Here is a 21175-nt window from a genome sequence, read left to right as displayed (position 1 = left end):
TTGAGGCTGAGGACTGAGAGGTCAGCTGCAGAGTGATCGCTTGGTGAACAGTATTCACCCATGAGTGATATGGTGTTTTTTGTCAGGCTTTCAAACAACCCCCCACCCTCTCCAAACTCATCACAGATAGGTTTGAATCAGGCCCTGGAACTCTAATCCAGTGGTTCTCAGCCAGGGGTGCACATACCCCTGGGGGTACGCAAAGGCTTCCCAGGGGGTACTCAGATCATCTAGATCAGTGTTTCTCAACCTGGAGGTCACGACACCCAGGAGAGGTTACTGGATGGTTTAGGGAGTTCGCAAGTTCAGGGCTGGCATCGGGGGTGGCAAGCAGGGCAACTGCCTGGAGCCCCATGCCATAGAGGCCCCCATAAAGTTACATGCTTTAGCAATGCCGCCTGGGGCTCAGCCTTCAGACAAGGCTCACGAGTGAAAAACAGGCTGAAGTATCACACTGAAATGTAAGTACAATATTTATATTCCAGTTGATTTATTTTATAATTATATGGTTAACACGAGGAAGTAAGCACTTTTTCAGTAATAGTGTGCTATGACACTTGTGTTTTTCTCTCTGATTTGTAAGCAAGTAGTTTTTAAGAGAGGTGAAACTTGTGATACACAAGACAAATCAAACTCCTGAAAGGGGTACAGTAGTCTGGAAAGGTTGAGAACCACTGCTTTAATCTACAGTATCAGAAATGCATATAGACAAAGAAGAGACAATGAGAGAAGCCCTTCCCGCCCTCAACCCCCATAGTGAGACTTCAGTGTTTCTGTATGATGTGAGATTTGGTGGCTGAGATCTCCGGGCTTGGCAGTGGAGCTGTTGAATGAAGATGATGAGAGGGCTCTGGAGTGCAGGATGAGACTGAGCCCAGTGAGTTGAATTAAATAGTGAGAACTTAGTGGCCCAGGAGGGGCCATCAGTACTGCACATAGGAGAGTGTCACATCCCCCGCTATCTGTAGCTGGTCCACCTGGTTGGCAGGGATGCGGTGGACATAGTCAAATACACGCAGCCCGTTCACTGAGACCTGGTAGCAGTTCCTCGTGTTCATTATCTCCATCTGGAGGAGAGAGAGAAGATTTACATCTGTGTGCCCTGACACCCAAGGATACAAGAACACCTGTTACACTGATAACAAGGCCCAGGGGAGCCATCCCTTCATCCTGCAGCACATTAGCCAAGTAGATAAAGGGCTAATTTAGCTACAACAAATCAGGAAAAAGATCTTGGAGTCATTGTGGATAGTTCTCTGAAGGCGTCCACGCAATGTGCAGAAGCGGTCAAAAAAGCAAACAGGATGTTAGGAATCATTAAAAAGGGGATAGAGAATAAGATGGAGAATATATTATTGCCCTTATTTAAATCGATGGTATGCCCACATCTCAAATACTGCGTACAGATGTGGTCTCCTCATCCCAAAAAAGATATACTGGTACTAGAAAAGGTTCAGAGAAGGGCAACTAAAATGATTAGGAGTTTGGAGAGGGACCCATATGAGGAGAGATTAAAGAGGCTAGGACTTTTCAGCTTGGAAAAGAGGAGACTAAGGGGTGATATGATACAGATATATAAAATTATGAGTGATGTGAAGAAAGTAGATAAGGAAAAGTTATTTACTTTTTCCCATAATACAAGAACTAGGGGTCACCAAATGAAATTAATAGGCAGCAGGTTTAAAACAAATACAAGGAGGTTCTTCATGCAACGCACTGTCAACTTGTGGAACTCCTTGCCTGAGGAGGTTGTGAAGGCTGGACTATAACAGCATTTAAAAGAGAACTGGATAAATTCATGGAGGTTAAGTCCATTAATGGCTATTAGCCATGATGGGTAAGGAATGGTGTCCCTAGCCTCTGTTTGTTTGTCAGAGGGTGGAGATGGGTGGCAGGAGAGAGATCACTTGATCATTACCTGTTAGGTTCACTCCCTCTGGGGCACCTGGCATTGGCCACTGTCAGTAGATAGGATACTGGGCTAGATGGACCTTTGGTCTGACCCACTCTGGCCATTCTTATGTTCTTATGAAGCCAAGAAAACCTTCTCCTGACCTGCATGTTTGATGCCAGGTGAATGCATGTCTCAAAACCACAAATGTAACAGTTTCCAATAGAGCTCCTGAAATGAAACAGCAGCTGGCTTATCTCCAAGATCACTCCTTGCTACATGATCACAGAGTGTTTATTTCAAGCTCTTCTGGTAGGGGACACAATATGCAACTCAAAGGCCACTTCCTCACAAGTATCTTTAAAAGATTTGTTTCAGGGAGAAAGCTTACCTGCCTGGGAAAGGAGACCAACGGGGAGAGCAGATCAGAGTATATAAAATCACATTTTTAAAACCTACCTTAAAAGAACATTAAAGTTGCAAATTCAAGCACTCAAAAATTAGATAATGTTAGGGATTAATATTGCCCAGCAACCTTAATTCATCTGCCTTGTGTGTGTGAGCATCATGGTACCGTCTTTAATTACATAAAATCATAGCGATGTAGGACTGGAAGGGACCTCAATAGGTTATCTAGTCCAGTCCCCTGCACTGAGACAGGACTGAGTATTATCTAGACTAATGGTTCTCAACCCATGGCCCGCAGGCCACTTGCGGCCCAATCAGCATACAGCTGTGGCCCATGTGACATCCTCAGGGCCATACATGTAGTATATCTATTGTGTGGGTGCAGCCCACATAATGCATAGAGAGCAGCATACGTGGCCCACAATGGTAAATAGGTTGAGAACCACTGAACTAGACCTGGATAGGTGTTAGTCTCACTTGTTCTTAAAAACTTTTAGTTGACAGAGATTCCACATCCTCCCTAGGCAATTTACTCCAGTGTTTAACTACCCTGACAGTTGGGAAGTTTTTCCTAACGTTCAGCCTAAATCTTCCTTGCTGCAGCTTAAGCCCATTGCTTCTTATCCTGTCATCAGAGGTTAAGGAGAACAATTTATCACCATTCTCTTTATAACAACTTTTTATGTACTTGAAGACTATTAGCATGTCCCCACTCAGTCTTCTCCACACTAAACACACTCGTTTTTTTCAATCTTCCCTCCTAGGTCATGTTTCTAGACCTTTAATAATTTTTGTTGCTCTTCTCTGGATTTTGTCTAATTGTCCACATCTTTCCTGAAATGTGATGCCCAGAACTGGACACAATACTCCAGCTGAAGTTTCATCAGTGCTATATGGAATAATTACTTCTCATGTCTTCCTTACAACACTCCTGCTAATACATCCCGGAATGATATTTGCTTTTTTATTTATTTATTTATTTTGCAACAGTGTTACATTGTTGACTCATATGTAGTTTGTGATTCATTATAACCCCTGGATCCTTTTCTGCAGTACTCCTTCTTAGGCCACTAGCGGGGGGAGTGGGGGTTGAACTAAGATACGCAACTTCAGCTGTGCTATTTGCGTAGCTGAAGTCAAAGTATTTTAGTTTGACTTACCTGGCTGTCCTCACATCAGCGAGTCAACTCGCGCAGCTCCCCCATCGACACTGCTTACTCCTGCTGCCAAGGTGGAGTATGGGCATCGATTAGCCGATCGATTTATCGTGTTCAGATGAGACGCGTTAAATCGATCCCCAATACATCGAACGCTACCCGCCAATCCAGCAGGTAGTATAGACGTACCCTAAGACATACCCATTCTGTATTTGTGCAAATGATTATTTCTTCCTAAGTGCAGTACTTTGCATTTGTCCTTATTGAATTTCATCCTATTTATTTCAGACCATTCATCCAAATTGTCAAGAGCATTTTGAATTCTAATTCTCTCCTCCAAAGCACTTGCAAACCCTCCCAGGTTGTTATCATCTGCAAACTTTATAAGTGTACTCTCTATGCCATTATCCAAATCATTTATGAAGATATTGAATAGAATCAGACCTAGGTCAGATCCTGTGGGACCCCACTTTATATGCCCTTCCAGCTTGATTGCGGACCACTGATCAGTATTTCCCGAGTACACTTTTCAAACCGGTTGTGCACCCATCTTATAATATGTTCATCTAGCCTATATGTCTCGTTTGTTGATGAGGCCATGTGAGACAATATCAAAAGCCTTACTAAAATCAAGATCTATCACATCCACCGCTTGCCCCCATTCTCAAGGCTTGTTACCCTGTCAAAGAAGGATGTTAGGCTGCTTTGTCATGCTTTGTTCTTGACGAATGCATGTTGATTGTTATTTATCACCTTATTATCTTCTAGGTTCTTACAAATTGTTGGTTTGATTATTTGCTGCATTATTTTTCTGGGTATGGAACTTAAGCTGACTGGTCTGTAATTCCCTGGGTTTTCCTTAGTCTCCTTTTTAGAGTTAAGTACTATATTTGCCCTTTTCCAGTTCCCTGGGATCTCTCCCATCCTCCACGAGTTTTCAAAGATAATGGCTAATGGCTCAGATCTCTTCAGCCAGTTCCTTAAGTATTCTATGAAGTATTTTGTCAGGCCCTGCTGACTTGAAGACATCTAGCTTTTCTAAGTAATTCTTAACTTGTTCTTTCCCTATTTTAGCCTCAGATCCTACTCCATTTACACTGATGTTCACTATGTTAGTTGTCCAATCACTGCTAACTTTTTTGTTAAATACTGAAACAAAAAAGGCATGTAATACTTCGGCCATTGCCGTGTTTTCTGTTATCTTTCTATCCTCATTGAGCAATAGGCCTACCCTGTCTGTGGTCTTCCTCTTGCTTCTTGTGTCTTTGTAAAATGTTTTCTTGTTACGCTTTATGTCCCTAGCTAGTTTAATCTAATTTTGTGCCTTGGCCTTTCCAATTCTGCCCCTATATACTTGTGTTTGTTTTTGTTTGTTTGTTTATATCCATCCTTTGTGATTTGACCTAGTTTACACTTTTTGTAGGACTCTTTTTTGAGTTTTAGGTCATTGAAGATCTCCTGGTTAAGCCAAGGTGGTCTCTTATCATATTTCCTATCTTTCCTATGCATTAGGATAGTTTGCTCTTGTGCCCTTGATAATGTCTCTTTAGAAAAGTGCCAACTCTTTTTTCCCTTAGAATTGCTCCCTGAGTTTGCTAACGTCATAAGAACGGCCATATCGGGTCAGACCAAAGTCCATCTAGCCCAGTATCTGTCTACCGACAGTGGCCAATGCCAGGTGCCCCAGAGGGAGTGAACCTAACAGGCAATGATCAAGTGATCTCTCTCCTGCCATCCATCTCCATCCTCTGACAAACAGAGGCTAGGGACACCATTCTTTACCCATCCTGGCTAACAGACATTTATGGATTTAACCACCATGAATTTATCCAGTTATCTTTTTGAAGTTCGTTGTCTTTATTCTGCTTTTTTCCCTACTACCATTCCTTAGAATCATGAACTCTATCATTTTATGATCACTTTTGCCCATCTGCCTTCCACCTTCAAACTCTCAACCAGTTCCTCCCTGTTTGTCAGGATCAAATCTAGAACAGCCTCTCCCCTAGTCACTTTCTCCATCTTCTGTAATAAAAAGTGCATTTCAAGAACTTGTTGGATTGTCTGTGCCCTGCTGTCTTATTTTCCCAACAAATGTCTGGTTAGTTGCGGTCTCCCATCACCACCAAGTCCTGTGCTTTGCATGATTTTGTTAGCTGTTTAAAAAAAGCCTCATCCACCTCATCTTCCTGGTTAGGTGGTCTATAGTAGGTCTGTACTGTGACTTCACCCTTGTTTTTTACCCCTTTTTATCCTTACCCAGCGACTTTCAACAGGTCTGTCTCTCGCTTCTATCTCCACCTCAGTTAGAGTGTATATCAAAGATGTATACAAGGCAATGCCTCCTCCCTTTTTTCCCTTCCTATCATTGCTGAACAAGCTGTCCTCTTCTATACCAATGTTCCAGTCATGTGAATTATCCCACCACGTCTCTGGGATGCCAATTATGTTGCAATTGTGATTATTCACTAGTATTTCTAGTTCTTCCTGTTTATTCCCCATAGTTCTTGCATTAGTATACAGACATCTAAGATGTTCATTTGATTTCTCCTCTATATTCCCTCTTCTCTCCATTGTCCCTGCTGTGATTGTCTGTCTTGTAGTCCCCCCGCCCACCCCAATATTCTGACCTTTCACCCAGGTCTCTGTGTTTTGGACTTAAAAGTCAGCCTCACTAAGTTAGCCAGTCTGTATCCGAAGATACTCTTCCCCTTCCTTGACAGGGACCTTGAGAGGTCATCTAGTCCTGTCCCCTGCACACATGGCAGGACTATCTCTGACAGGTGTTTGTCCAACCTGCTCTTAAAAATCTTCAATGTTGGAGATTCCACAACCTCCCTAGGTAATTTATTCCAGTGCTTAACCACCCTGACAGGAAGTTTTTCCTAATGTCCAACCTAAACCTTCCGTGCTGCAATTTAAGCCCATTGCTTCTTGTCCCAGCCTCAGAGGTAAAGAAGAACAATTTTTCCTCCTCCTCCTCGTAACACCCTTTGATATACATGAAAACTGTTATCACGTCCCCTCTCAGTCGTCTCTTCTCTAGACTAAACAAACCCAATTTTTTCATTGTTCCCTCCTAGGTCATGTTTTCTAGACCTTTAATCATTTTTGTTGCTTTTCTCTGGCCTTTCTCCAATTTGTCCACATCTTTCCTGAAATGTGGCACCCAGAACTGGACACAATACTCCATCTGAGGCCTAATCTGCACAGAGTACAACGGAAGAATCACTATACTATGAATCACCCCCGTGTCTACTCTTTAATCCTCTGCATTAGGCAGGCTGCTTCCTCCTCCACTTCACTGCCGGGGCCCAGCAGGGGGAGCACTGAGAACACAGGTGAGACAGTCTCCTTGCTCTCCACTCTGGAACCTGACAGGACAGCAACCCCCAGGAGGAGCAATTGCAGGAAAAGCCCATGGCCCAACAGTCCTGGGCTGGAGCATGCTCTGTGCAGACAGTCTCTTCAGAGAATAACACTTGCAGCCTCTAACAAACCTGTACTGAGCAAGTGCAAAGTGCAGTTTGCATTGGTGTGTGACTTGGCCATATGTGGGTGGAGTTTCGCAGAGACAGCAAAAGGCATGTCTCTGACACAAGGGAGAGAAACATTTCCCCCTCCCCTGCCAAATTTCTAAAGCACAGGGGCTATAGCCACAAAGGGATTTAGGCACCTAAGTCCAAAATTTAGAGCCTCAAAACTCCTGCTCAGCTGCTGCCAAAGCCTGTAGGCCCCTGAATCCTCTGGGTGCCTCTGTTTCTCCTGGTAGTCTCCTAGGCACCTAAATCCTTGTGGGTGGGTGTGCACACAGCTATCCAAGGCCTGACACCTGGCACCCGGCTAATGCCTAAACCCAATGGGATTCACAGACTATACAGTATCCACCTATCTCACCTGCGGGGCCATATCTGAGGCCAAGATAAGAAGCTGCCTTAGATCATATGTACTTGACTGGGTCCCATGCAAAGAGGTGGCATTGCCCTTCCCCTATAGGCCTCGGGTGACCAGATGTCCCTATTTTATAGGGATAGTCCTGATATTTGGGGGCTTTTTCTCCTATAGGCATTTATTACCCCCCCACCCCCTGTCCCGATTTTTCACACTTGCTGTCTGGTCACCCTATATAGGCCAGGGGTTTAAGGAGATGTGCTCCAATGATTAGTTAAGTATTTTATACAGGGTGGAATAGCTTCAGCAGGAGTAGTTGAATGTGACCTACCCTCGTCCAGTGGCTAGGAAGTAGTAGATTTGGGTTCAAATCAGACAAACTCTGTATCTCCCACATCCTGCGTGAGGACCCTACTGGCCAGAAAATACAGAAGGTGGTGGTGTCAACACCCTTTCTCCCCCTAATTTTTTTCCCCCTCAAGAAAAGAGCTGATCCAGCTTAGGTGCCTAACTCCAGGAGAGTGTCACAGCAGAAAATCCGGAGCACAGACAGACACCTAAATCCGGGTCAGAGGGAGACACTTACGTGTCTGGTTTAGGCAGCTCCCAGTCAGCCTGCTGGCTTTGTGGATCCCAGCCATAGGCACCTAACTTTCCTCTTGTACTATAGGGGAACCTGAATGCCCAACCTGAGGCTGTGGATTCTGCTGGACAGCAGGGAACCTAAAAGCTGGGCTCAGCAATGCAGCGCCTAAGTCCCCTTTGTGGGTTTTGCCAGCAAAGTGGTTGCAAGAATTCTTGAGCATGAGCAAAACAACCTCCTTCTTCCTAGCTTCATTCTTGGAAATGGCTGAACTGTTTCTACTGAAACTTACCAAACAATTCAGTCTGAAGCAGATACCCAACATGGGAAATTTCACTCTGAATTCCAGGCTAAGTGATAAGCAACTGAAAACAGAGTCTTATAATGGAAAGTATCACACAACCTTAATAATAAGTAGTGCTATAAGAATGAATGATCCAGAGCCAGAGCACAGGAGCTGATCCCTGTCTCTTAATACAAGAATAGGGGGGTGTTCTATGAAATTTAAGAAAATACTTTTTCACATTAGGCATGATTAGACTGTAGGGCTTACTGCCACAGCTTTTCATTGAGGCCAAGAAATTAACAAGATTCCCCACACAACATATAAAAATCTGGCATTCTACTAGTTAATTCTAACATCAGTTTTTACAGGGATAGAACACCTCACGCTCCAGGCTGAGCCAATCTCTAATTAGTAGACACTTGCCCAGTAAAAAATAAACAACTGACCTTGACTGTTTCTGTGTCTGGACAACTCTAATATGGGTGAACCTTAAATTCTCTCACTCCGCCAGTGGCAAGGCCCCCAAAGAGGAAAGGAAGACGGGAAAATATTTTGTTGGTCATGATGCAGTCTCAGCATGAAATGTCTCTGAAGGATTTCATTCCACAGGGGCCTGTGGCTCTGTGGATTCCCACTGGGCCTGATTCCCTACTGCACAGCACCCCAGCTGCAGCATGAAGCTGAGAACATGTTCCAATGCGTGCCTCAAACAGCCGCCTTTGAGGCTCACCTGGAAAGCCTGGCCTGGCATGAAAGGCAGGGTGGAGAGGTGCCTCTCCTCTGAGCCCCACATGCCGTGCATTTGGGTGTTCCGAACCAGCGCCCTCTCCCTCAGCCGTGGGTTGATGTTCAGGGCGATGTTGCCAGTCATGCTGTTTTTCAGATTGATGTGAAAGCTATGAGGAGGGAGAAAGGGCTTGTTCAGAGCTTTTCATGACAAGGGCACAGGGAGAAATGTACCAGGATGGTGCACACTGGAGAGTGGGACAGACTTGTGTCCTGTAGCCAGGGCCATCGTCAACACCCCCGCCCCCACCCCTCTGGGCACTGGAGCCCACACAACTTTGACCAGGAGTTCCTATACCCAGCTCCTGGCAATTCCTATCCCAGCCCAGACTTTCTCATCTGCCTTGAGCATCTTGTGGCCAGACCACTTTGCTTGTGGAGAAGGAATCTTAGGAAGGGCGATTGCATCCAGCTAGGCCTGGTGCTTAGTGTTTGCCTCACAAATGAAGACAAAGGGTTTTGTTTGTCACGTGCTGAGTGCAGCAACCCCTCTCTTCCCCCCCCCCCATTTCTAAAGCATTGTCACTTGGTGAGTCTTCTGCCCACCCCACCCCATCCCAGGCTGTAACCTATCAGCTGTGTTTGTGTGATGGTGGGTGCAAACCAGCCCATGCACATCGGCCCAATGCCCCCACGTTCCCCTCCAGGCTGCATCAGAAACCCACCTGTTTGCATGGAAAGGCACGTTCCCCACAATGGTGATCTTGCGGGCCCGGGAGATAGTCCCTGGGATAGCTGCTTGGAATGGGACAACCTGAAAAGAGAGCCCAAAATCTTACAGGCCACAGTCCTTCCCCACGGCACCAGGGGAGGCTGTCATAACCCCAGGTTGGGGTTAAAGGCTGACAGGCCTGGGGAAGGGGATGGCGTGGCTCTGGGGGAGGGGGCACCTCCATTCCTGCCATGCCTCGGAAGGCCAGCGCCGCTGGAGGGGGGTTGTCACTGGCTCTGTTGGTCAAGGATTGGTGGTGTCCCGACCAGTGGCTCAGCTAGGTGCAGTCCCTACACCACTGCCCTGGGGCAGATGCTGAGCAAGGAGCTGCCCCCACCCTGCGGCTGTGCTCCTGCCTTACATATGGAACAGTTGGCTCAGTCCACATGTGCTTGCCCAGGCCCAGTTCCTCTGGTGCCACTTCTGTGCAGGTCAGGTCAGCAGCACTTGCTGGGCAGCACAGTGGCCTTTAGGTCATATCATCATGAGCAACTGAGATGGGGGCTGAGGCTCTGGACTAAGGCAGGAGCGATTTTGGGCGGGGGGACATGGCTTCTGCTCAGATAAGCCAGAAAATCCTGCCCCTGTCCCAGCTCTCACTAGTTCCTTCTCGCTGTTTGGCTGGGTACTCACAGGGTTGGCCACAGTCATAGGAAAGTTGTGCTGAGGAGAGAAGACACGAAGGCAGTCAGAACAGTCCCTCAGACATCACTGTGTAACACTCCCCAGTCTGTGCTGGCTGGGGAGCGCTAGCACCTCTCTGGTGTGGGGACTGTACCAGGCCTCCCCTGTTCTTTGACAGGCTGTTGGCAAGGGCACGGGGAGCAAACCTACCCGATCTGTGTTTCCTCCTACCTCCCTGCAGGGCGCAGGGAAAGTCATGCGGGTTTCCCCTTAAAATAAAGGCCTCAGAGCCCTTTTCTCCCCAGAAGGGAGTCAGTGTCTGCTGCTAAGGACTCATGAGCAGCCCTACAATAAAAAACCAGCACTCTTGTCCTGAGCATCCCAGGCATTCCTGCTGCCAGTGGGCATGGGAGTTGGGGGAGGCAGACCAGTGACCCAGGAGGACCACTTCAGGCAGCTGAGAATGCCAGCTGCCATCTCCATGGAGCTGGCCATGGCTGGCTCCCAGAATGTGCCTCTGGGCCCTTGGGTGAACCCCAGCCCAGCTCTCAGCATTGTCACCATTCCCAGAAATGCTTTCAGTAGCATTCAGCTTGTGAATTTTACAGTTGGGCACACTTCTCTCCTATGCGCTCTGCATCCAACCTGCACGCTAGGTCATCTCCTGAGCACAGCTTCCCCTGGGCCCTGAACTCACCTCTCACAGGAGCTCCCCCAGCCTCTTTAGCAGCTTTGACTAAGAACAACCTATAAAACCTGCCACCAATAATGCCTTGAAGGAGTCAAAAGGCAAGGAAACAAGTAGCAATTTACAGGTGCATTTGTGAGAGATCAAATGCAAAGGAGAAGATGGATAAAAAAGAAACCCAAGGAGATCCCAGCTTCTCCTGCTCCCCAGGGACTGCAGCTGCCTCCAGATCTGCTGGGAATCATGGTGCCTCCAGGACAGGGGCATCCCAGGCAGCCAACACACACTTCCCCCTGCCAGTGTGTGCCCCTGCCAGTGTGTGCCCCACCTCTGCCAGAGCAGGGCCATCTCTGCGGATAAGAGAGGCGTTCAGCATCTGTGGCCCATCTGAGTCTTTGACTCTCTGTCAAGGGACAGTGGTGACAAGGCACCTGCCACCAGCAACTGAACTGCATCATCCCATCAAACTCATTGCACTGCTGGGAGCTTTGGGAGGAGATGTTCTTCTTTCAAGAGGTTTGGAATGGAGCGAGATGTTAGACTGTGGGTTTGGCATGAACAATAAAAGGAAAAGAGCAGACCTGAAGGTCAAGGGGAGATGGAACGGATTCAATGGTATCTTGCTTTTGTTACTTGTAAAAGAGGCTCAGGACACCCCTCGGCTGTGGTAGAACCCCAGTGCCACTAGTGGCAATCTGTCTTCTGCCAGAGGAATGACGGCCAGTGCAGCCTTCCAGCCACTTACTAACCAGATCATTATTTCCCCTGCCCCAGTTAGCTTCAATGTGCAACCTCTTAAAAATCCCGTTCTTCTCCCCTCCATGGAATTCTCCCTTTCACACACTGGCAGAGTGGGCAGACCGGCTACACTGCAGCTGGAGGCGTAATTTCCAGCTTGGATAGATGCACACAGGCTAACTGTGCTCACGTTAGCTTGCTAAAATTAGCCAGGTAGCTGCAGCAATGCAGGGGTCAGCATGAGCTCACTACCCAAGTACAATCTTATCTGAGACCCCAGGCTACCCCATGACACCACCTGTGCCACCGTGGCTACACTGCTGTTTTTAGCCTGCGTAGGTCTACCCAAACCAGAAAGTACACCACCACCAGCAGTGTAGGTGTTCCCTGAGACACACATTTGCTGGATTTGCTCCAGCCAGGCATTGCTTCCCCCCAGACACCCACTGAGAATGAGGGGGCATTGCTGGGTCTTTGGATAGCTGGCTCCCCCTAAGAGAACTCACTGCCCTCCCACTGACGTTCAAACTCCCCTGGAGAGAGCTGCTCTCCGTGTTTCACTAGAGAGCAGGGAATCAGGTTGCAGCTATGCTGCATTGGGCTGTGCCCCATACCAAGGCAGCTGACACGTGTCCTGGGAAGTTCTTCATCTTCTTCCTCTGCAAAGACAGAAGACAGATTTCACAATTCAGTCTCTCAGGCTCTTCAGCTGGTTATTTTATTCCCACGCTCACCTTTATCTGCCTGTGGGCCCTGCTCCATGAACACACTTGAGAGAACCTGGGACACTTATTTGTTCAGCTGTCTCTGCAGCCGTGAGGCTGATGCTTCCAGCTGTTTCTTCTCCAGAACCAAATTTCCATCTTTAATTTCTGAGATCCCACCACTCTTGATTATGACCCAATAGAATCAGAGGTTCTCAGCACCTCTCAGTTTGTGTTACTTTGCTCTTTCACAATGCTTTTTAATCTTCCTCCGAGCATACTGCCTCCTGCACATCCATCCCCCGAGTAACCACTGGCGATAGATCGAAGGACATTTCCTTATCTTTCTTTTCCCTTCATTCCTTTATCCTATTCTGCTCCACCCAATGTTCTTCCTGGGTTGGATTCTGTAGTCTGTGCTATGCAGGAGATCAGACTAGATAATACTCCTAATCGTCCCTTATGGCCTTAAAAATTTGTGAAACTGTGAATCGTCTCAACTTTGCTCTGCAGAAATGCAGAGTCTGTCTTCCCTTCAGCTGTCCTCCCTCAGGGCTGAAATGGAATTCAGCCTAACCAGAATTTGATACAGGTTAAGTAAAATGTTCTTGGAAAACAAGAACTGGCCCAGATCTTTACACAAATAATGAACCATCCTGGAGGCTCCATTAATGAATATTCCCCTATGGACATGTCCCTAGTGTAACTTGAATCACTCCCTGCCTGATTCTCTTTGATATGTTTGGATCTATATAGCAGCTTATCTTGAATTTGACTATTGGGCCATCTAGTCTGACATCCTGCCCCTAGCCAGGGGCCAGTACATGTTGCTACGAAGCAAGGCAAAAATCCTCAGCTATGCACTTAGCCAAGTGGAAAATGCTCTACATGGACCATCCTGATGCCTGCACATAATCAGATCAACCTAGGCTCTGAAACATGAGATGTATTTATCCCCAGCAGATGCAGTCAACATTGTTAGTAGAAGAAGGCAATAATGTCTAATGGTTAAAGCAGGGCTGGGCAGGGTAGAGGCATAGCACACAGAAGTAGCTAGCTCCAGAAATGGTTCACATGTGAAATCCATGTAGCATGCAGCACTGTTTGAATCAATGGGGCTCCAGCCAAATGGAACCCTGAGCAATGTAGTACAGAAAGGAGACCAGACAGGCCATTTCTGAAATGACCAGTGCACTATGGGATATGACTGGGAGGACTGAAGGAATATAGGTAATGCCAGATGGCACTTAATAGAAAAATAACTAGTTAGGTGAAACTAGTTATAATTAGCTGTGCCGTTGTCAGGCAAATTCAAGTTGTTTTTATGAGGTTAAAAGGGGTTGCTTTTGTGTTCGTTTAAACCACACAAAAATAGTTTAAGCTGGCTAAACTCACTAGAACTAAAACCTGCTAGTGAAGGCAGGGGGCTGGACTCAAAGACCCTTCAGGGTCCCTTCCAGTTCTATGAGATCGGTATATCTCCATATATTATATTAAGGTTTGTAACCGCTGCAAGAGGATGTGTCTGAGACAAGTAGAACTTTGACTGATGTAAGCAAGTGCAGCTAGCAGGTGGGCACAGAACATAAAGGCAGGATTTAGACAAGTTTTAGCATAGGTGCTGACTTCCTCTCTATCTGGGGGGTGTTCGCCCCCCGCCTCAGGCCCTCCCCCACTCCACCCCTTCCCCCAAGCCTCTATCCCCACCTCATCTCTTCCCGCTTCCACTCCACCCCTGCCCTGCCTCTTCCCACCCCCTCCTCCAAGCACGCCCCATCCCCGCTCCACCCCCTCCCTCCCAGCGCCTCCTGCACGCTGCCTGTTCCGTGGCGTGCAGGAGGTGTTGGAAGGGAAGGGAGGAGTTGATTAGCGGGGCCAGTGGCAGATGGGAGGTGCTGAGGGGGAACGGGTAGCTGGCAGCCGGTGGGTGCTAAGCACCCACTAATTTTTTTCTGTGGGTGCTCCAGCCCTGGAGCACCAATGGAGTCAGCACCTGTGAGTTTTAGCTTAGAAGACCTGTAGAAAACCCAAGACCATGGGATGCCTGGATGATGTGGTGGTCCTCCTTCTAGCTCTACTGTAAGTAACAGGCCATTGTTTATAGTGTTAAGGAAGCATCATTGTATTTGGGGTTTCCAGTTACACTGAGTACAGGGTACAGGAAATATTTACATTGGGAGATAGTTACTTTTGCTGAATTATAGTCTGAGTCTTAAAATAAAAAATTAGATCCAAAAATTTCAAGAAGGATCGTGAGCAATGACCATCTCTCTCCAGCATGGGATGGATGCACCCTGCCACTCAACCAATGGCACTAACACCAATAGACACTTATCCGATTTCACATCAGAGCAACTTGTATAGTCGGAGAAACATCACTTGGGGTACACTAGTGAGGGGACAAGTAGTGATTTTCCCTACAGGACACACCCTCTCTGCTGTAGAGCCTAACTAACCAAAACAGCTCAGGCTGTGTCTACGCTACGGACCTTACAGCTGCACTGCTGTAAGGTCTCCTGTGTAGCGGTTCTATGCGGGTGAGAGAAAGCTCTCCTGCAGGCACTTCTGTCAGTGAAACTTTTGTGGGTCAGGGCAGAGATGAAAGTAAGCCAGTCCGGTCCAGTACAGCGTACCAGTGAGAAAGTGGCTGCCAGAACACAGCTGACCGTGCTGGCAGAGCCGCTGATGGTGGGGAGGGAGCAAAAGGGAAGCTGCTCTGGGGCCCAGCCATTTAAAAGAGTCCGGGCTTCCAGCAGCGGCTGGGAGCCCCAGGACCCTTAAATCACCACCAGAGCCCTGGAGCTCCTGGCCACCGCTACCCCGGGGCTCCAAGTGGCAATTTAAAGGACCTGAGGCTCCCAGCCACCACTGCCAGCGGTTGGAGCCCTGGGCCCTTTAGATTGCGGCTGGAGCCCCAGGTGGCGTGGGCCAGGTAGCGCTGAAGGGCTGGGTGCAGGAGTCTAGTCCCAGCACCGCCCCTTCTGCCTGAGGCCCCATCCCTTCTGGGATCCCAGAGCTGCCCCCGCCCCCCGCATCTTGCCCCGGACCCCAGCCACCCTGCAATACTGGTAAGACATTTAAGTTGCTTTCACCCCTGGTCAGGTGTGTTTTTTCACACCCCTGACCCACAAAATTTTTACCGACAAAAGTGCTAGTGTAGACTGAGCCTTAATATCCTCAACAAACACCACAAACTTGCTAGCAGCATCTTCCTCCAGCCATTGACTTGTTGATTTACCCAGAACAAGAACAGAAGTGGGCAAGAGCTCCAGGACACTTATGGAAACAGCATATTTGAAGCTTATGCTAGAGAATATTTGCAAAAGCAAATTCTGTATTTGCATTTACAAGTGATCACAGCACAACCCTAATTCTAGGGGTTACATTCATCCAGCCAGGGAATAAAAACAAGAGCATGTGACTGATGAATCCTGAATACCGAATGAAACAAACAGCTCACAGATGAGCTGCAGGCCAAGGATTACTCAGTGACTCATTTAATAAATTAGAGAAAAAAATCTCAAGAGGATCATTAACAAATAGGGACAAAATTCAGTGAATCAAGTCACATTCAGCCCAGCATGTATCCAGTGACACATTAACTGAAGGAGTGAGCATGTCGAATGTTTAAGTTGCATCCTTTTTCCAAAGTACTCATAAGCCATTGGAAGCTAGGGTCTACACTGGGGGGAGTCGACCTAAGATATGCAATTTCAGCTACGCGAATAGCGTGGCTGAAGTCGGCGTATTTTAGGTAGATTTTCCTGGCCGTGAGGATGGCGGCGAGTCGACCGCTGCTGCTCCCCCCGTTGACTCTACTTCCATCTCTCGCCCCGGTGGAGTTCCGGAGTCAATGGCAAAGCGAGTGGGGATCGATTTTATTGCATCTACACTAGACGCAATAAATCGATCCCCGATAGATCGATCACTACCCGCCGATCCGGCAAGTAGTGTAGACATACCTGGAGTTGTGTATGTCAACCAAAGCAGAAGCACCAAGTATTAAACAATCTGATCAAAACCCCTTTCTTCTCTCAAATGCTCCACTTTCATTCTCTTGGCTCTAATGCAGCCAATATTTCACTCATGTTCCAGGCATCACAGTGACAGGTCCTGTGTTTCTAATGGGAAAAAAAGTAACTCCTCTCTGATCCCCCTCAGCCTTCCTTATTCACCAGCCGGATGCACCAAAGGACACGTGTTCAATGCCTCTTCCCTTTGCTGGACATTTTAGCCTCTCTCCCCTTTGAGGAGCAGCCGATCACTGGGACTGTGAAAGCTTCTCTCACATGACTAGGTGCAAATCCCAACAAGACTTTGCCCCTCAGTGAGTATCGAATTTCCTTCATCTCCTATCAGGTATTTTAGCCAAAGCCCATGGGAGCCACTAGGTCAGCTGGCTCATTTTTCCCAATGGACTTTTGTCATAAACATACAGCTAAGGGTAGCGTAAAATCCCTCCTTTACCTGTAAGGGGTTAACAAGCTCAAATAACCTGGTTTGCATCTGACCAAAAGGACCAATAAAGAAAGAAGATACTTTTCAAATCTGCAGTGGGGAGGTTTTGTTTGTGCTCTTTGTTTTTGTCCCAAGAGGGAACGACAGAGAGAGACATAAGAACTTAACAGCCGTACTGGGTCAGACCAAAGCAGTGGCGTAGCCAGATTCTAAGAGCAGGGGGAGCAAACATTAAAAAGGCACCCTCCTGCCCTTGGATCCTCCTCTGGCTGCTCTGCCCCTCCCCCCTCGCCCTCATGGGGTCCACTCCACGCTGGCCTCCCCTCTGCGCTGCTATGGTGCCAAGCACCCACCTGGCCGGGCCCCCCAGGTGGGGGGTGAGGCAACACCCCCACGTGCCCCGGGCTGGGCCAAGCTGTGGTGGGGTCCATGTCCCTTTAAGAGTGGGGCTGGGCTGAGCTGAGCCGGCAGGGGGTGGCTCCACTCCCCGCTGCAGGCTGATGCCGGAGCCTGGGCTGAGAGCCAGGCTCGTCTCCTGCACCAGCTCCGGGCAGGGCTTTGCTGCAGCTCCCCCAGTGCCCCTGGGCCGGGCCGCCCCATGGTAGGGGCGGGTTGCATGAGGCAGGGCAGGACCCGGTGGGGCCGAGCTGAACAGGCCCAGCAGGGCGGTGCGGGGGCTGCTGGAGGGGGAAGTTGGGGAGGGGTGGCATGGCCTCAACCCCCTGGGGCTGCCTGCCCCGCAGAGGAGGCAGAGGGGCGCAAGTCACAGTAGAACCCCAGTCTCCCAGGAGAGGGGATCTGGGGCCAGCCGAGGGAGGCAGGAGCAGCCCCAGGAGGGCTGGGCATGTGCAGGGCAGAGCCCCTGGAGAGCCCCAGCCCCGCAGCAGGCAGTGCTGCAGAGGAGGAGCCCGCAGCCATTCCATGCTGCTCCCGGTACCAGCCCCGCTGCTGCAGTTGCTAGTGCTGCTGCTTCCTGTGACCGGTGCCTCCCCACACCACCACAGGGACCAGCCCCTGCCCCCCCTTGCCTGCAGGAGTTCAGCGCCAGTAGGCCTGGAAAATGTGCTGAGGAGAAGCAGCTGCTTCCCCTGCACCCCACTAGCTATGCTACTGGACCAAAGGTGCATCCAGCCCAGTATCCTGTCTACTGACAATGGCCAGTGCCAGGTGCCCCAGAGGGAGTGAACCTAATGAGTAATGATCAAGTGATCTCTCTCCTGCCATCCATCTCCACCCTCTGACAAACAGAGGCTAGGGACACCATTCCTTACTCATCCTGGCTAATAGCCATTAATGGACTTAACCTCCATGAATTTATCCAGTTCTCTTTTAAACACTGTTATAGTCCTAGCCTTCACAACCTCCTCAGGCAAGGAGTTCCACAAGTTGACTGTGCGCTGCATGAAGAACCTCCTTGTATTTGTTTTAAACCTGCTGCCTATTAATTTCATTTGGTGGCCTCTAGTTCTTGTATTATGGGAACAAGTAAATAACTTTTCCTTATTTACTTTCTCCACGTCACTCATGATTTTATATACCTCTATCATATCCCCCCTTAGTCTCCTCTTTTCCAAGCTGAAGAGTCTTGCCTCCTCTTTTCCAAGCTGAAGAGTCTTGCCTCTTTAATCTCTCCTCATATGGGACCCATGCCAAACCAACCCCTAATCATTTTAATTGCCCTTCTCTGAACCTTTTTTAATACCAGTAGATCTTTTTTGAGAAGAGGAGACCACATCTGTACACAGTATTCAAGATATGGGTGTACCATGGATTTATATAAGGGCAATAAGATACTCTCCGTCTTATTCTCTATTCCCTTTTTAATGATTCCTAACATTCTGTTTGCATATTTGAATACTGCAGCACACTGTGTGGACATCTTCAGAGAACTATCCACGATGACACCAAGATCTTTTTCCTGATTCATTGTAGCTAAATTAGCCCCCATCATATTGTGTGTATAGTTGAGGTTATTTTTTTACTTTACATTTATCCACATTAAATTTCATTTGCCATTTTGTTGCCCAATCACTTAGTTTTATGAGATCTTTTTGAGTCTTTTTATGAGTCTGCTTTGGTCTTAACTATCTTGAGTAGTTTAGTATCATCTGCAGACTTTGCCACCTCACTGTTTACTCCTTTCTCCAGATCATTTATGAATAAGTTGAATAGGATTGGTCCGAGGACTGACCCTTGGGGAACACCACTAGTTACCTCTCTCCATTCTGAGAGTTTATCATTTATTCTTACCCTTTGTTCCCTGACTTTTAACCAGTTCTCAGTCCATGAAAGGACCTTCCCTCTTATCCCATGACAGCTTAATTTATGTAAGAGCCTTTGGTGAGGGACCTTGTCAAAGGCTTTCTGGAAATCTAAGTACACTATGTCCACTGGATCCCCCTTGTCCACATGTTTGTTGACCCCTTCAAAGAACTGTAATAGATTACTTAGACACGATTTCCCTTTACAGAAACCATGTTGACTTTCGCCCAACAATTTATGTTTTACTATGTGTCTGGCAATTTTATTCTTTACTATTGTTTCAACTAGTTTGCCCAATACTGATTTTAGACTTACCAGTCTGTAATTACTGGGATCACCTCTAGAGCCCTTTTTAAATATTGGCATTACATTAGCTATCTTCCAGTCATTGGGTACAGAAGCCGATTTAAAGGACAGGTTACAAACCATAGTTAATAGTTCAGCAACTTCACGTTTGAGTTCTTTCAGAACTCTTGAGTGAATGCCATCTGGTCCCGGTGACTTGTTACTGTTAATCTTATCAATTAATTCCAAAATCTTCTCTAGTGACACCTCAATCTGTGACAATTCCTCAGATTTGTCACCTACAAAAGCTGGCTCAGGTTTGGGAATCTCCCTAACATCCTCAGCTAAGAGGACTAAAGCAAAGAATCCATTTAGTTTCTCCGCAATGACTTTGTCCTCTTTAAGCTCTCCTTTTTCTATCTCAATCGTCCAGGGGCCCCACTGGTTGTTTAGCAGGCTTCCTGCTTCTGATATACTTAACACATTTTGTTATTACCTTTTGAGTTTTTGGCTATCCGTTCTTCAAACTCCTCTTTGGCTTTTCTTATTACATTTTTACACTTAATTTGGCAGTGTTTATGCTCCTTTCTATTTACCTAACTAGGATTTGACTTCCCCTTTTTAAAAGATGCCTTTTTATCTCTCATTGCTTCTTTTACATGGTTGTTAAGCCACGGTGGCTCTTTTTTAGTTCTTTTACTGTGTTTTTTAATTTGGGGTATACATTTAAGTTGGGCCTTGTGGACGAGGTGGTGCCAGGGCTCAACCCTCCCTGGGGAGGAGGGGAGCCACACCGGCCTCTATCTTCAGGACCTCAGTCCTCTCCAGTGGTTCAGGCCCTGTACGCGGGGCTGAACAGCAACACAGTTCAATAATAGGGGGGCCAGCCCTTGGGTCGGGCAGGCCCCAACAAACCTAGTAGTCAATTATTGGCTTTGGCCCTTTGGGGCAAGGCAGAGCAGGGACAAAGTCAAAACGGGCCCAGCCCTTGGTTCAGGTGGGGCACCAAACACAGTTATCAGCTCTGACCCTTTGGAGCAGGGCAGAGCAGGGCCAAAGTCAAAAGGCGCCCAGCCGTTGGTTCGGGCGGGGCACCAAACACAGTTATCAGCTCTGGCCCTTTGGAGCAGGGCAGAGCAGTGGCAATGTGGGGGGGAGTCTGCCACCCAGTTACGGGTGGCAGGGGGAACGCAGGCCCACCCACTCCTCTGCGTTCCAGGCCGGGGCCCTAATAGCAGCTGACGCTGCTAGTGGCAATCAGTGGGGAAGGGGGCCCTGACCAAAACACACTGACATAGGCGCAGGGCCTTCTGCAGCCTGACTATGGTCAGCTGCCCCCCAGGCTACTTCCAGCCTCCCCCCTGGTTCCTACCTGGTCCATTGGGGTGTCCAGTACCATGGGCTCCTCCCAGTCCGGGCAGGGCGGTAGGTCCAGGAATACCTCCGGGATGGCAGACCAGGTCTGGTCTGGCAGCTCCTCGGGGCTGTAGTGGGGACGGGGCAGCTCCAGCAGCTCCCTCGGGCCTCAGTGGCTTCCCAGTGAGGAGGGTCAGCGGGCACATCTGCTCCTGCCGGCAGCCAGGCCCTGACTGAGGGCTGAGGTCCGGCTTTTATCCTTCTGGGTCGCTGCCTGACCCTTTGAGGGACAGGACTTCCTCCCAGCGGTTCTGCCCTGGGGGGTGATTGATGGGGCTCAACCCTCCCT

At 48.2% G+C, this 21175-nt stretch overlaps 1 protein-coding gene across 2 annotated transcripts in view; it reads right to left on the bottom strand.

Annotated features, from left to right (window-relative positions):
• Positions 1–460: 460 nt before the first annotated feature.
• The window catches only part of LOC127036713 (galectin-4-like), a 33369-nt gene continuing 12654 nt past the window's right edge, over positions 461–21175 (bottom strand). The window contains exons 6-10 of one of the 2 annotated variants that reach the window (XM_050927850.1): positions 12376–12420; positions 10345–10374; positions 9665–9753; positions 8944–9109; positions 461–1067 (exon numbers count right to left, since the gene is read on the bottom strand). In XM_050927850.1, the coding sequence (XP_050783807.1) occupies positions 924–1067; positions 8944–9109; positions 9665–9753; positions 10345–10374; positions 12376–12420 (474 nt within the window). In that variant the 3' untranslated portion in view covers positions 461–923. The remainder of the gene's footprint in view (positions 1068–8943; positions 9110–9664; positions 9754–10344; positions 10375–12375; positions 12421–21175) is intronic. The other variant, XM_050927852.1, reaches the window with a different exon arrangement.

The sequence above is a fragment of the Gopherus flavomarginatus genome, chromosome 18, assembly GCF_025201925.1.
Source record: "Gopherus flavomarginatus isolate rGopFla2 chromosome 18, rGopFla2.mat.asm, whole genome shotgun sequence".
Lineage (NCBI taxonomy): Eukaryota > Metazoa > Chordata > Testudines > Testudinidae > Gopherus > Gopherus flavomarginatus.
Note: the sequence above shows the minus strand (reverse complement) of the source record. Positions and strands in the feature narration are given on the sequence as shown.